General features: G+C 46.2%; 1 protein-coding gene across 4 annotated transcripts in view; it reads left to right on the top strand.

Annotated features, from left to right (window-relative positions):
- Positions 1–14,421, top strand: part of LOC143277921 (pyruvate kinase PKM-like) — a 114,660-nt gene that overhangs the window by 16,587 nt on the left and 83,652 nt on the right. The window contains exon 1 of one of the 4 annotated variants that reach the window (XM_076582895.1): positions 10,266–10,343. The exons of the other annotated variants lie outside the window; for them this stretch is intronic. Coding sequence (XP_076439010.1) covers positions 10,281–10,343 — 63 coding nt within the window. The 5' untranslated portion in view covers positions 10,266–10,280. Of the gene's footprint in view, positions 1–10,265; positions 10,344–14,421 lie in introns of those variants that run through there. 4 annotated transcript variants of the gene reach the window in all.

Genomic DNA, 14,421 nt, shown 5'->3' with positions numbered 1-14,421 from the left:
GCCTATTCTTAGACCTACTTAAACGAAAATTCGTGCCGTTTGCAACGCAGACGTGTGCGAAATGACACGTAGCGCGTGAGCCTTGAAAAGGACGAATCGACACTTGAAGACTCAATATTGCTGTGTGGTTTTTTTTATCTTTGCATTTTAGGGAAGCGGCGGTATGAACCTTTAAATGAAAAGATCTTTCTGATCAGCACAGACAGAATGATCGTGTCATTTGCAGACGATTGTGTGGACCTTGCATAGCTAAACATTTGTGCACAATAACCCTCAAAAGAGTCGAGAACGACCAAAAAATGACCCACAACGCAGTATCACAGATACACAAAAAAACAGCAATTTCAGTAGGCTCCGGAATTTTGTTTTTTTCCCTGAGAACTCATCTTTATTGTCATCGGGGGAAAGGGAGGGAGTTCCAATGTTCAGGAAAACTTTGCATTGCCTCCCCAGTATCATATTATCATATCAATATTAAGGCGTGTAGGCCTGATAAGGCCATTTGCTTGCTTGAAGTGGGGAACAAAAAGAGAGTTCCCATATATAAGCATTTTCCCAACATTGAGTGCGCAATTGATTGTCAGTTCATAAGTTTAAAAAAAAAAAAAAAAAAAAAAAATCTAGATGAAAAAAAATCTAGATGAGTTTTGTATTTAAAATTCTGTAAATGAATGTCAAGATAATTTTTAAAAGTATTCACTGTTCCTGCGGAAACATCTTTGGCAAAGTATTCCAAACATTTGTTACCCTGTTAGTATGAAAATGTGCAACTGACTGAAACACACTTCTGTGCTTCAGACTATTTATCAACAGTAGATGTTGCGTGTTTGGTAGTGAGAATGAAAGGATCAGTTTACTTCTTTTATTAGTTACGAGGGACATGGTGTACACACAATTTTGGACACACACACACTCACACAAACACACACACACACACACACACACACACACACACACACACACATTTGAGAGAGTGAGGAGGGACAGAGAGAGAGAATGGATTGATTTTGAATAAATGGATTATTTATTGAGAGAGAGAGAGAGGATTGATTTTGGATATGTGAATGATTTGTTCGAGAGAAACAGAAAATAGATCAATTTTGAATAAACTTATTGTTTTAGTTCAGAGAAAGAGAGAGCATACCTTTATGGTATTTGTATCTGGGTATGACTCACTGTTCTGACACCCCCCACATTGACATTATTATAAAAACTGTGTCTGCTCAAGGTGCTACTGATAAGAAAATTTAGGTCATGCGTTACTATTGTTGTTGTCATTGTGATTCCATTCTTCTTTCTTCTTCTACTTCTTTTTATCTTTTAAAACTTAAAAAAAAAAAAAAATTAAAAGCCAAAAACTTGTTGGTGAAGGTAGTGTAGAAATTGTGTGCCACAGTGGATGTTAGGCCAACAGCTCAGTAACTGCCCTGAATGATCACACACACACACACAGCCGAAACAGTTATGATGGACATTATCATGTCAAGAGGGTTTGTAAGTCCTGTGTGATGATGTTCTGGTTTATGGTGGTGATCAACAGTGCTGTTGGTCCTTAAATGATGCAGAATGATGTGACAATGATAAAAATTGAAATGGCCGCTATTCTGTGCTGTTAAGTGTACAGTGTAGCACTTGCTCATGGTTTGGTGGGAGGAGTCATAATTGTTCTATCAGAGTGGTGTGGTGGTGCAGAGATAGCCTGGGGGTTGGTGTTGTGGGGCACACTTCATGTCCTGTTATGTGATGTTTTACAGGCTATGTGGGAATAAATTTTAAAGTGAGACAGTGGATGAATCCCATTTCAGTTGTGTGTAATATTACTGAAAGTAATTAGTATGGTAGTGTGTGTTTGTGTGTGCATGCACAGGTGTGTGTGTGTGTGTGTGTGTGTGTGTGTGTGTGTGTGTGTGTGTGTGTGCGTGCACATGTGTGTGTTTGTGTGTGTGTGCGTGCACAGATGTGTGTGTGTAGTTTCAGTTTCTCAAGGAGGCGTCACTTCTTTCGGACAAATCCATATACACTAAATCACATCTGGAAGGCAGATGCCTGACCAGCAGAATAACCCAATGAACCTGATTGAACACTCAGTGCAAAGTGTCGTGTACTTCACTTTATGCAAACGTCAGGAACCTTGCTTTTTAGCCAGGAATCCATTGTTAACAATGTAGCTGGCTGACAAATGAAATTGCACAGGTTTGTGCAGACATAACACACTCTCACAATTGACACATACACACACGCATGCATGAATGCAGGAGAGTATGTGCACATGCATGCATGCACACACATTTGCAGGCACGCATGATGCATGTGCATGTATTGTATTTGTATACACACTCAGTGTACACTTAGATACACCACAGCAACACACAGTGACATACACTGTGTGTGTGCACACGCCTCACTGTAATTCTTCCTTTTGTTTGACAATGGCCACAGTAGAGGTGAACTTCACTAAATATGGCAGTGGTTGGATGGGTGCCAGTGTTAGTTGCTCAAGGATTTGTGCGAGACACACAATGGAAAAGGAACTACTGGACTGATTGGCAAGAGAGAGATTGGATTATGATACATATTTATTGCTAGAATATAAGACAAAGTTTTTGAAGGACACTTATGCCAGGGCTGTTCCTGGATAGGGTTGGTTGGTTTTGCCCTTATTGACTTGCCTTTTGCGTGTTTGTTTTAGAGGTTTTCGGTTTTCATTTTTGTTTGTTTGCCTGTTATAAAGTGGAGATAGTCATCTTTTTTTTCTTTTTTTTCCCATTTGAACTCCATTGTTGTGTTTGGTTTTTTAAATTTTTTTTAATAGATTTTTTGTTGGGGGGGGGGGGGGGGGGGGGTGTATTCATAATCTTCAGAACTGTATTTGCTGCTCAGATTGCAGATCAAGAAAGAAATATTTGATTTAATCAGTGTGGGCCAGAATTGTGCTGCTGCTTACAAAGGAGTATAAATCTTAGAATTGACTGGACGTTGTGAAATCCTGCTGGTCTCAGATCCCATGTGTAAAAATACCTTGTCATTTTAATCCTGTTTTGAAATTCCCTCTTGAAATCAGTATGTCTAGGGAAGCAAGTTTAGTATGAATCTTTCCTGCTGGAGGTAGCCTATAGTATCCTTTTGCTTGATAGGAAGTTTCATTACTGCTGTCTGGTTTCTGTAGGAGCATGGTCATGGTCAGAGTACTTTACATTGTTGATGGGTAAGGTTGGAGTAGGTTTTCTCTGCCTTCCTTTTTTATGGGTATGAACTCTTCTCTCCTTGTCAGAAGGGGTGTCTATTATTGTATCAGTTAAGCAGGCCTCAGATATGTGCTGGGAATCAACAACGTAATTACAATATTGCCATGGATCCCCTCTTCCTCACATAGGAAAGTCGCATGCTTTAATTTTGTTTACTTGAATCTGCCTCCTTACGAGGGTGTATCTATGTCATATGGTCACACTCACATGTGTTGTTTGCAAAACCACTACTACTGCATTTCTTTGGTCATTTTACATCTCTATATCTCTTCATGATTTAGCTCACATTTGTAAAATGTATGCCATAGTGATCATGCTCTGCATGTTTTGAAGGCATGAATATTATTATGTTAATCAAATTCACTGAGTGTGTCGCCACTGTGCAGTGCCACCCTTTTTTTCTATGTTTGCAAGTATATGTGTTTTACTTTTAGTGTGACTTACAAGATGAAGTGGATTTTTGATTTTTTTACAAAATTTTGCCAGAAATAATTCATTGGTTGCCATTGTTTCTTTTATACGTGCATTCAGTTCATGCTACACACGGGACTTCAGTTCTCAGAGACTAGCACCCATACCAGCATTCAAGGTCTGGTGGAGGTGGGAGTGAAAATACAGTCCATGTGGGATTCAGACTCGACACTAACCTGCTACAAGTTCTAGTCAGTTTGGGCTTTACCGTTGGGGTACCGCTCCACAGTGAAAAAAAAAAAAGTTTGGTGTCATATACTGTACCATGTCAAACTGATGCAAACTAGGCCTATGGTTTGCTCTGCTTGGCCAAATTTCGCGCGGCTAACAGTGAAAAGACGGGCCCGCCCGCTCTCAGCCAATCAAACGCCTCTAAAAGCTATAAGCGCTGAATCATTCCTTTGGTCAAGGCTCTCCACGCCATCTTGTCAGGTTTACGCTCTGTCTCGTCTTACGCTTTTTTTGGCTATTAAGCGTATTCATTTGGCCTTATTTTGCTGCATGCGGCTTGTGTTTATTGTATTCTTACATTCTGTGTACTCGATTCGACTCGGCACCCTCGATTTGTTCGTTTTTTTCTGCCTCTAAGTCGATCCTGTCTTTCCTTTCTCTGTTGGGGGTCGGATTTTCGCTGGGTGCCTAAGTGCGGGTTCCATGCCTCGTGTGCCATACCACGAAGGCAGGGATCATGATGCTGGGATTGAGACTCGGCAAGAGACTCTCCCAGGCCTGGAGCTCATGATTCCTCCTGATACGGACTGCGGCGATGCGTCGTTAGACGCTGATCGCGGAGGCGACTTTCGTACCAGTAAAACGGTCATAAAGGGGACCGGGGGGAAAGAGGTACGAGCGTCGCCTCCCGAGGTGTTCCAGCGCGAGGCGGGGAGAAGGGGGAATGGCAAGTCCTCTCCTGGCTGTGGGGACTCGCAGCTAGGCGCGAACTCCCAAGGGGAGGCCGCGCCCGGCCATTACCCGGGTCCCAACTCGGAGACGGCCCTCATGGGCCCCATTGTTGTTCCCCCTCCTCCCTTCTCTTTCGACCCCCCTCCCCCACCTCCTTTTGGGGGGGGAGAAAAATTTGGTTCCGGGGGGGGGTCTCTACTTTGCCCACCCCGGGCCAAGCCACCCCAGTCTCCCCACGGGAGGGGATTCGGGGCGCATGGCAACCTGCTCTGCAGGTCTTCCTGCTATCCGGCCGGTCTCCCCTGCTGGGGGAGGCCCGCGCGTGTCAGGCGGTTCCGGGCAGTCAGCCCGCTCGTCTTCGGGCGGGACTGACACCCAAGTCGGACCTGACCTCCCTCCGACTTGGCCGGGTTTTTTCCCTTCATGGAGGTCAACGCGCCAGTGACCCTTGGGGTTCGGGTCACAGTATGGCTGGTGCCCACGGGTGGTTACCCCCATTCTACCCGTACTGGGGTGCACCTATGGTGCACGCTGGGTTGCCGGGAGTACCAAGGGCCAGCCCCTTGTCCGCTCCCCACCGGACCCAACCCAGCACATCTCACAGGGTGACACACACAGCCCTGACAAGTGGGATCGACTTCTTGTCGGTCAGGTCAAGCTCCTCGACCAATATTGCCACTCTGTCCACAAATCAGGCCTCTGTCAACCCACAGGTGACCTCCACGGTCACAACGGCCTCCTTGTCAGGACTGACGGCTGCTGAGGGGCCCTACTCGGCCCAGGGGAGCCTGCGGTTCCCACCTGCCCAGCCCTCGGTCCTACAGTGAGATGAGTGGGTGTTTGTCCCCTCACAGCACTCGTGGGTCCCTCTTGCATCCAGGGACGCCCTCTCTGAAAAGGTGTGGCACCCACCATCCCAAGCATGGTTGGACCTAAGGTCCACATGCTCCCCACCCGCTTCAGGTGTCAAGGACATAACAGTGGCGGCCATGGTCCCGGCTCGGGATCGTCCCAGCTCATCCTGCTGGGCTGACCACAGCTCACAGGACGCCCCAGTGGGTACATCCACTTGGGATGGCACCCAGCAGGGGATGGACTGCGAACAAGAGTGGGAGCCCCTGTCTTCGGATGAGGACGAACAAGCAGATGAGCACTCTTCGCCCACATCCCAGGGGGGACAGATTGAGCCCGCGCCTCCCTAGGGACCAGCCTGAACCAAACTCGGACTTTCCCGAGCTCGAACTGACCCTCCCCAATAGGGTCACGTATGCCGAGTCAGTCCCTCAGGCTACTTTGTTACCCTTGACCCTCCTTACGCCATGTGACTCTACCTCCAGAACCACAAGGTGACTCAGAGTGCCAGAAATGGTGCACTGTCAGGGGTGCTGCTTCCATCCCTCCTCCAGGCAGGGAGTCCCTCTCTGCCCCGGGCGCCTTTTCCCCGGGAAAGTTCCTTAAAGATTCCTCCAAGGGAGGGGTGTGGTCCTGGAACACACAGGACCACCCTGCTTACAGCGAAGCAGAGCCCTCCGCACAGGACAGGATGTTGGTCTCACAGCGCACCACCTTCCCCATTTCAGCTACCCTATCCTTTAAAACGTTAGCAGAGTGCGACAAATTGGCCCGCCGCTGCCTCCTCGAGGTTTCCACGGCTTACACCTTCTTCGACGCGTTCCTCCACAGGGCCAATGAGCTGTGGGAACAGTGTCCGGTTAATCAGGACACGGGGTCTCCTTCCTCTGTCCCGCCTGGCCTCTTCACCGACCCGAGGTTAAACGCTTTTGGCAATAGGGTAGCATCTGGTTTCACGGCAGCTGCAGACACAGCTACCAGCCTTCACTTCAACACTGTGCTAGCGCGGCGTGATGCCATTCTCAGCCTCTCTAACATTCCTGTGGAGGAGAGGGCTGCCCTGCGGTCCATCCCAGCACAGCAGCACTCCCTCTTCGGCCAGTACCCGCCCCATTTTGTCAGCCACAGGGCAGAGACAAACAGGGAGGTGGCCTCATATTTGCCCCACACCTCTCAGGGGCTCCAGGGTTCTATACCATTGAAGAGACCGGCCACCAGGGCCCCTCCATATACCACGCCGCCTAAGTCAAAGCAGCGTGTGCAGAATCAGCAGCAGAGGAATAAACCACCTTATGTCCGTCCAAGCCGACCGGCCATGCCCAAGGCCAGAAGGCAGCACCCCCAATGACTGGGCCCCGATTCAGCACCGCCAGTCGTTCAGCCCCTCCAAATAGGAAACTTGTCCCGGCATGCACATCAGTGGTGTGCTCTGGTACTCAACGACGGGATTATGTCGGTGCTAGAGTCGGGGTACATGCTGCCTTGGGTGGAGGACCGCCCCCCTCTAAAATCCACTCCTCCTCCTTAGGTGCCCAGCTCGACGGAGCAGGAGAGCGTCCTAGAAAAAGAGATATCGCACCCACTCCTCATAGGGGCTATATCTCGACTCTCGGACCCGGGCCCCGGTTTTTACGGCTGGTTGTTCGTGATTCCAAAGGTCTCGGGAGGGTGGAGACCAGTTTTGGACTTGTCCCCCCTCAACAAATTCCTCCCCAAAATCAAATTCAAGATGGACACACAGGCACAGATTCGGGAGACCATCCAACAAGGCGATTGGGCTACCTCTATCGATCTGGAAGATGCTTATTTTCATATCCTTATCCATTCGGCATCCCATCGGTACCTGAGGTTCGTGTGGAGGGACAAGGTGTTCCAGTTCCCTGCCCTCCCATTTGGTCTGTCCCTTGCCCCTTTTGCTGTTTACCAAGGTGGTGCGGGAATTGGTGTCCATCGTCCGCTCGGAATCCATTTGTCTCTGTGTGTACCTGGACAACTGGCTTATCCTGGCCCAGTCGCAGGCCCTGTGCCTGAGTCATACGGCCAGACTTCTAGACCTTTGCTCCCAACTGGGCTTCCTCATGGACCAGGAGATATGCTATCTGTCCCCAAGTCAGTCCTTCGACTTCTTAGGGATGAGATTCGACACGCGGTCCATGATAGTCTCTCTGGCGCCAGATCACTGGGACCGTCTGACAGGCCTCCTCAGCCACTTGCGTCGCTCCTCCCAAGATACAGCGCAGACACTTTCTTCCCTCTTGGGCATGATGGAGTCCACGGCACCTCTCATTCCCTGGACAGGGTTCTCAAGCGCCCTCTCCAGAGGGCACTGAGGTTACGCCGGTCCCAGAGCACTCAGCCATGGGATACCCAGATATGTCTGGGCGAGTGGTTCCTCGAGGTGACATCAGAGTGGTTAATCACCCCCCTTCGGACACAGGGGGTGCCCATAGCCCCACCTGCTCTTCAGGTGGCACTCTTCACAGACGCCTCCTCCCTGGGCTGGGGAGCCCACATGGACTCACTCCATGCAGCAGGGACTTGGTCCCCGGAGGAGTGCCTATGCCACATCAATGTTCTGGAACTGGAGGCAGTTCGCAGGGCTCTCCTGCACTTCATGGGGGAGGCCACTGGCAAGACATCCGCTTGTTCATGGACAAGACGACGGTCGCATGTTATGTGAACAAATGGGGGGGGAGCGCACTCGGCAGACCTCTCCCTGTGGACCGAGGCTCTCCTCCATTGGTGCCACAGCAAGGGCATTGCACTTTCAGCGAGACACTTAGCAGGAAAAGACAGGATCTTGGCAGATGCTCTCAGCAGGTCCAAGAGTGTCATACGCACAGAGTGCACCCTGGACAAGGACAGCCTTCAGTGGGTGTGGGAACAGTGGTTTCGACCGATGGTGGACCTTGTTCATCAAGAGACTTCCCACTTATGTCTCTTCGGTTGCCAACCCAGAAGCGTGGGCAGTGGATGCTCTCTCTCTAGACTGGAGCAGTCTGATTGCCTCCGTGTTGCCTCCCTTTCCAATTCTGTCCAAGGTGATACGGAAAGACAGATTGGAACGCCCACAGCTGATCCTCATTGCGCCGAAATGGCCAGCCCAGACCTGGTTTCCTGACCTTCAGTCCCTGACACATGTTTCCACCCCTGGAACTTGAAACCAAATCTCATCTGCTGAGGCAGCCTCGCTCGGACACTCCTCATTCCAATCCTCAACTGCTCCACCTGCACGCATGGCTGCTGTGCGGTCGGAACTGTCAGCATCACCATTGAAGTCCTCGACCCCTCGGTCGGCCTCTGTGTCGGCTGCGCTGACCCAGGGGTGTGCCTCCTCTGACCTCCTCTCCATAGTCACTAGAGCAAGGAGGCAGGGAACGGAGACTTTGTATGACTTTCGCTGGAAGAAATGGTTGCGGTGGTGTACAGCTCAGGACATTCCCCCTACGAACCCTACGAGCATGCAGCTGGCCAACTTTCTGGCTCACTGCTCCTCGGTTCTCATCCTGTCTGCTAGTTCTGTGCGAGGGTACAGGTCTGCCATCCGTACCACAATTCAAACAGCTGGGTGGTCCCGCCTTTGAAGCAGATTTCCTGCTCAGAGAGGTGGCTAGGGGGCCGCTCTGAAGGAAGCTAGAGACCCCAGAAGAGTGCCCCTCTGGGACTTGTTCCTGGTACTGGATTTCATTCAAAAACAGCCCTTCGAGCCATTGGGGACTATTCCTTTTTACATCCTCACCCTCAAGACCACTTTCCTTCTGTGGCTGGCCACAGGCCATCGTAGAAGTGAGCTGCATGGTCTTAGTGGAATGCCACAAGATCTGGCCTTCCACAGAGATGGTTCCATCACTATTCGTTTCCTTCCAGAGTTTCTGGCTAAGAACCAAGACCCTGAGGTTCCTTCCCCCTCTCTGAGGGTCAGACCTTTGTCCGATATTCTTGCCCAAGATGATGAGGATAGGCATCTCTGCCCTGTTCGGTGTCTCAAATATTATTGGGATAGGTCTCGCCATAGGCGTTCTTCTCAGAGGCGTCTGCTCATCTCCCTCAATGAGAATTACAAGAAAGACATCGCTGCAGGCACCATTTCCCGCTGGGTTTCCCAAGTCATTCATAGAGCCTACTCTCATGCACACATGGATATCAGCTGTCTTCATCCCAGACCACACGAAGTGCGGGCCATAGCTACTTCGGCTGCTTTCCAGCACTCAGTGCCAACGCAGCATGTCTTGGAGGCAGCCTTCTGGTGGTCTGAGAATCCCTTCATCAACTTCTACCTCAGGAATTTCCGTATGACCAGGGCTGACGGTTCCAAGGGGATTTCCTTTGTCGCGGCTAACACTGCCGTCTCAGTTACAAGGGCTCCCCATACGAAGCAGTAGGCGTTGCCCTCCTCCATTTGCTTTAAATTCTGCATCAGTTTGACATGGTACAGTATATGACACCAAAAGGAGGAGTTTGTATTATACTCCATGTTTGGTGTTACATATACTTAACATGTCAAACTCGAATGCCCGCCCGTCCGTCCCCGCGTCTCCGCCGTGGTTCTCATGGGGCATTTTCTTCGATGGCCACGGAATGATTCAGCGCTTATAGCTTTTAGAGGCGTTTGATTGGCTGAGAGCGGGCGGGCCCGTCTTTTCACTGCTAGCTGTGCGAAATTTGGCCAAGCAGAGCAAACCATAGGCCTAGTTTGCATCAGTTTGACATGGTAAGTATATGTAACACCAAACATGGAGTATAATACAAACTCCTCCAATTGCCACTCATGTGTTTGAATAGAAAGGTGGTTTTCTGCAGTGTCACTGAATGGCACTGCCTGCCAGGCGCTGGAAATCCCCGGGTCTTCATTTTGCTGAAATAAAGTCGTCAGTGAGTGGAGGAGTGTGTGTTCTGTAGCTGTCTGACCACAGAGTCCTAACTTAGAAACCTCACCTGATGGCTTTGCTCTCTTGACAGAGGTTTTATTCACTGGTTGTTTTTACTTTGCTTTGCTTTGCTTTCCTTTGCTCTGTGTGTGTGTGTGTGTGTGTGTGTGTGTGTGTGTTTTTAAAAAAAGTCCTGGTTAAAAATATTGAGGTCAGCTTAACAAAAAGATAGATCATGAATTTCATTTGTTTGAACTGAAAATAATAATGAAGTGCTCTTCTATAGGGCTGATCCCTCACAGAGACGTTCTTGGCATTTCACAAATCTAATATAACATTAACAAGAAAGAAATAACAGTTATCAAAAAAATTCAAATAACAATCACTCATGACGCTCCACAAATTACAGGTACAAAAGAGAAGCAACAATCATCAAGAAAAAGAATCTACCATGAAGAAACAGTCACCATCTTCTCATTATGAACAACACCCACACGCACACACACACACACACACACACACACACACACAGAATAGTCACTATCCTCACATCATGAACAACACAAACAGACACACACAGACACACAGACACAGACACACACACACACACACACACAATCACGAAGAAACAGTCGCCATCCTCTCATCATGAACAACACACACAGACACAGACACAGACACACACACACACACACACACACACACATACATATATACACAACACTGGAAAAAGAAAAGTACACTATATAACAGCAAATTAAATGAAACTGTTACTCAAATGCATTACTAAAAAAGATAAGTTTTCAACTTGGACTTTCAAGAGTCCAGGGAAGGGGCCTTTCACAGGTCAGCAGAGAGTGAGTTCCAGACAGTTGGGGCTGAGAAACTAAATGGTCAGTGACTGAAGATTTTCAGATAAGTGTTTGGCACCTGAAGTAACCTTTCAGCTAAAGACCGAAGTGACTGAGAAGACTGATAAGTTTTGAGTGAAGAAGAGAGATACTGTGGGAATGTATCATAAAAAAAAAAGCAGTATGCGAGCGTGGCAGTTTTTAACTGAATTCAGAATTTAATTGTAGCGAATGCAGCTCTTTTAGATTTCCGCGCTAAAAGTTTAGCTGCACTGTTCTGAACTTTCTGCAAACGGCTGATCTGATCAGATGGAAGACCCACTAGTACCGAACTACAGTAATCCAGATGTGAGGTAACAGTGGAGGAGACAAGTCTGACTGTGGCAGTCTTTGAAAGATTTGAAGAAATACTGGCAATTTTCCGAATTTTGAGAAAAGTTACATGGCAGATGGAGCTGATTTGTTACTGCATGGACAGTGGTTAGTTTTACTGTATATCTTTGTCAAGGTACTTGACAAAAGGTTTGAAAAGAACTGTTATCAACCCCAGTGTTAGTAAACTCACTGTCCACTTTACAAAGGTGTGATGCTGAACCTGCTGGCATGATCTGTCATGTCTGTTTTGATTTTCAGTTTGTTGCTGCTCATCCAGTGCAGCATGTGAGCAATATGATTTTGAATATCAACTAAAGCAGTAGAAAATTTTGTGGGACATGAACTCTTGGACAACTCACATATAATAATGTGTGTGTGTGTGTGTGTGTGTGTGTATGTATGTGTGTGTGAAAATAGATTCAGATACATGCAGAGAGAGAGAGAGGGCACAAAAGAGGATGAAGGCGGTATCATGTTGACACATCATTGTAGAATAGGGTTGTTGATAATGGTATGGTGTTCATTAACATAATTATAAAGTGGTTTGTAGTGTGTGTGTGCATTTGGAAGAGAGGGGGTTACATACTTGTAAATGTGTATGATATGAACCTTTTTGTTTGTTTTTCATTTTGTGTGTATGCACATGCACATGCACACACATGCACATGTCTACCTGAAAACGTACATCAGTATGGTTATAATTGATTTTACTGTTTTTTCAGTTTAGTTTTTTTCTTAAGTTGGGTTATAATGTAATTGATTTTGCTGTTTGCTTCTTTTTCTTATTTCCCTGAAAACCTCTGAATTGTGAAGTTTTGGTACGATTCAGAACCACCTGACATTTGTGTGTGCTCTGCGTCCCGTGTGTTTGGCTGGCTTGTAAACTTTGTATGACACAATATTTCTGTGCTAGCTAAATCTTGTTCATTCCTGTGCTGTCTTGTGTGCTGGTCAGTCCATTCATTTATGTATTGTTGATCCTTTTTATGCAAATAATAGACCAAACAAAGTACCAGTATGAAGGAAACTGAATGAAAATTGAAACCTGATCTAGGCATGCCATACTCAAACACAAACCAGGTCAAAGTTGCAAGGTAAAATGGTCAGAACAAAGCCACATCTGACTTGAACACTACACACATACACACTCGCGCGCGTGTGTGTGTGTGCGCGCACACACACACAACACTGCACAGCACAGCACAGCACAACACAGCACAACATGCACACACATGTGCATGCACATACACACACACAAAATGCAGTCATGCATGTACAGAAATGCACATGCACACACTCTTGCCTACAATCCTGTTGACGGCATACAGACATATCCAGAGTATTGAATGGAACATATTTTTTAAAACATTGAAATGAAAACATGCCCAAATCATAAGTAGTTGTTGTTGTTTTCTTTTTTAAGATATAACATTTTAACTTATTTAAGGCCTCATTATTATTGTGATGTATTTGTAGATTCAGTAGATTGTGTTACACTAGGGAACAAATTTTTGTTTCTTCTTTTTTGTGGTTCTTTTTGTGTCTTTATGTCTTGGGGGGAAAAAGAGGATATTCAGCAGAGACGTTGATTTTTCTGTGTTAAAATAGAAGAATATGGAAGGGAGATAAAAATCTGATTTTTACTGTTGGGAGAGAGTAAGGAATCAGTAAAACAGTTTATATGAAGTGTGTGTATTAGAGAGAGACCGCCACAGACAGGGAGGGAGGGGCAGAGAGAATCCTCACAGGGACTTTTTTGTTGAGTTGGCAGATGAGCTTCAGGAGACAAATGCTATTTTACTGTTCGGCATGCCACATGCATACAGAAGTAGGAGCTTGATTGAGTTCGTAAAAGAATACTTGATGAAATGATATTTGATAATAACAAGATGGTTTACAGAGATAACACACACACACACACACACACACACACACACACACACACACACACACACACACACACACACACACAGAGTGACAGATGTGTGTAGGAAGTGCACACACCTGCTCTTGTACCTTTGTTTTTCATGCCCCGTGAATGAAAGAATAAATTTGAGCTTTAAACTTTATCAGTTGCATTATTATGAGTTATTTTTGTTTGTTTACTTTTTTTTTTAGTGTATCTGTCAGTTACGAATTTTTGTGTAAGAGTCCTTGTGGTGAACCAGTTCAGTGTCAGAGAATTTTGAAAAAACAAGAAATTGCTCTCTCCATGCCTGGGAATTTTGAGGATTTGAGAGTAATAGATTTAGAAAAGATTATAGCACAAAAATATAGGAGGTACAGAGCGAAAGTAAACGTTTTTTGTGAAGCAGAATGAATGTGGATTGTAAATCTGTGCTTTTGTCCCAATTATTTTGAACCCAGATAACTATTCAGGCAATTCAAAGTGAAGATGATCATTTTTTTTGTGTTAAAAAAAGTCTGTTTCCACCTCCACAGAATTATACCTAGAAAGAAAACAATCAAGATACAGATGAAAATGCATGCTTATTGTCTCATATATACTTTAAAAATAGAATAAAACGGCTTGTAAGTTTATGATAATGATCACAACACTTGTAGTCATGTAAGTGAATAACTGTCCCATCAACAACATAACGTACCAACTTCAGATGACATCTATAAATCAATAGTGTGCAGAAATGTTAATTTGTTAATTCAAGGTATGGATACCAAAGACTTTCAAAATACTACATGTTAGTCATAACACATGGGTATTTTTTTTCCAGATTTTATCTTGAGTATTGGCACCACATTATTTCCTTTGTCTACATGGCATTTAGCTAATAATATTATCAACCACTTTGTAAGTGTGTATCTCTTCTTTAACAACAAACATGTAAGTGTGTATCT

The sequence above is a fragment of the Babylonia areolata genome, chromosome 35, assembly GCF_041734735.1.
Source record: "Babylonia areolata isolate BAREFJ2019XMU chromosome 35, ASM4173473v1, whole genome shotgun sequence".
NCBI lineage: Eukaryota > Metazoa > Mollusca > Gastropoda > Neogastropoda > Buccinidae > Babylonia > Babylonia areolata.
This window is presented reverse-complemented; position numbering and strand designations above follow the sequence as displayed.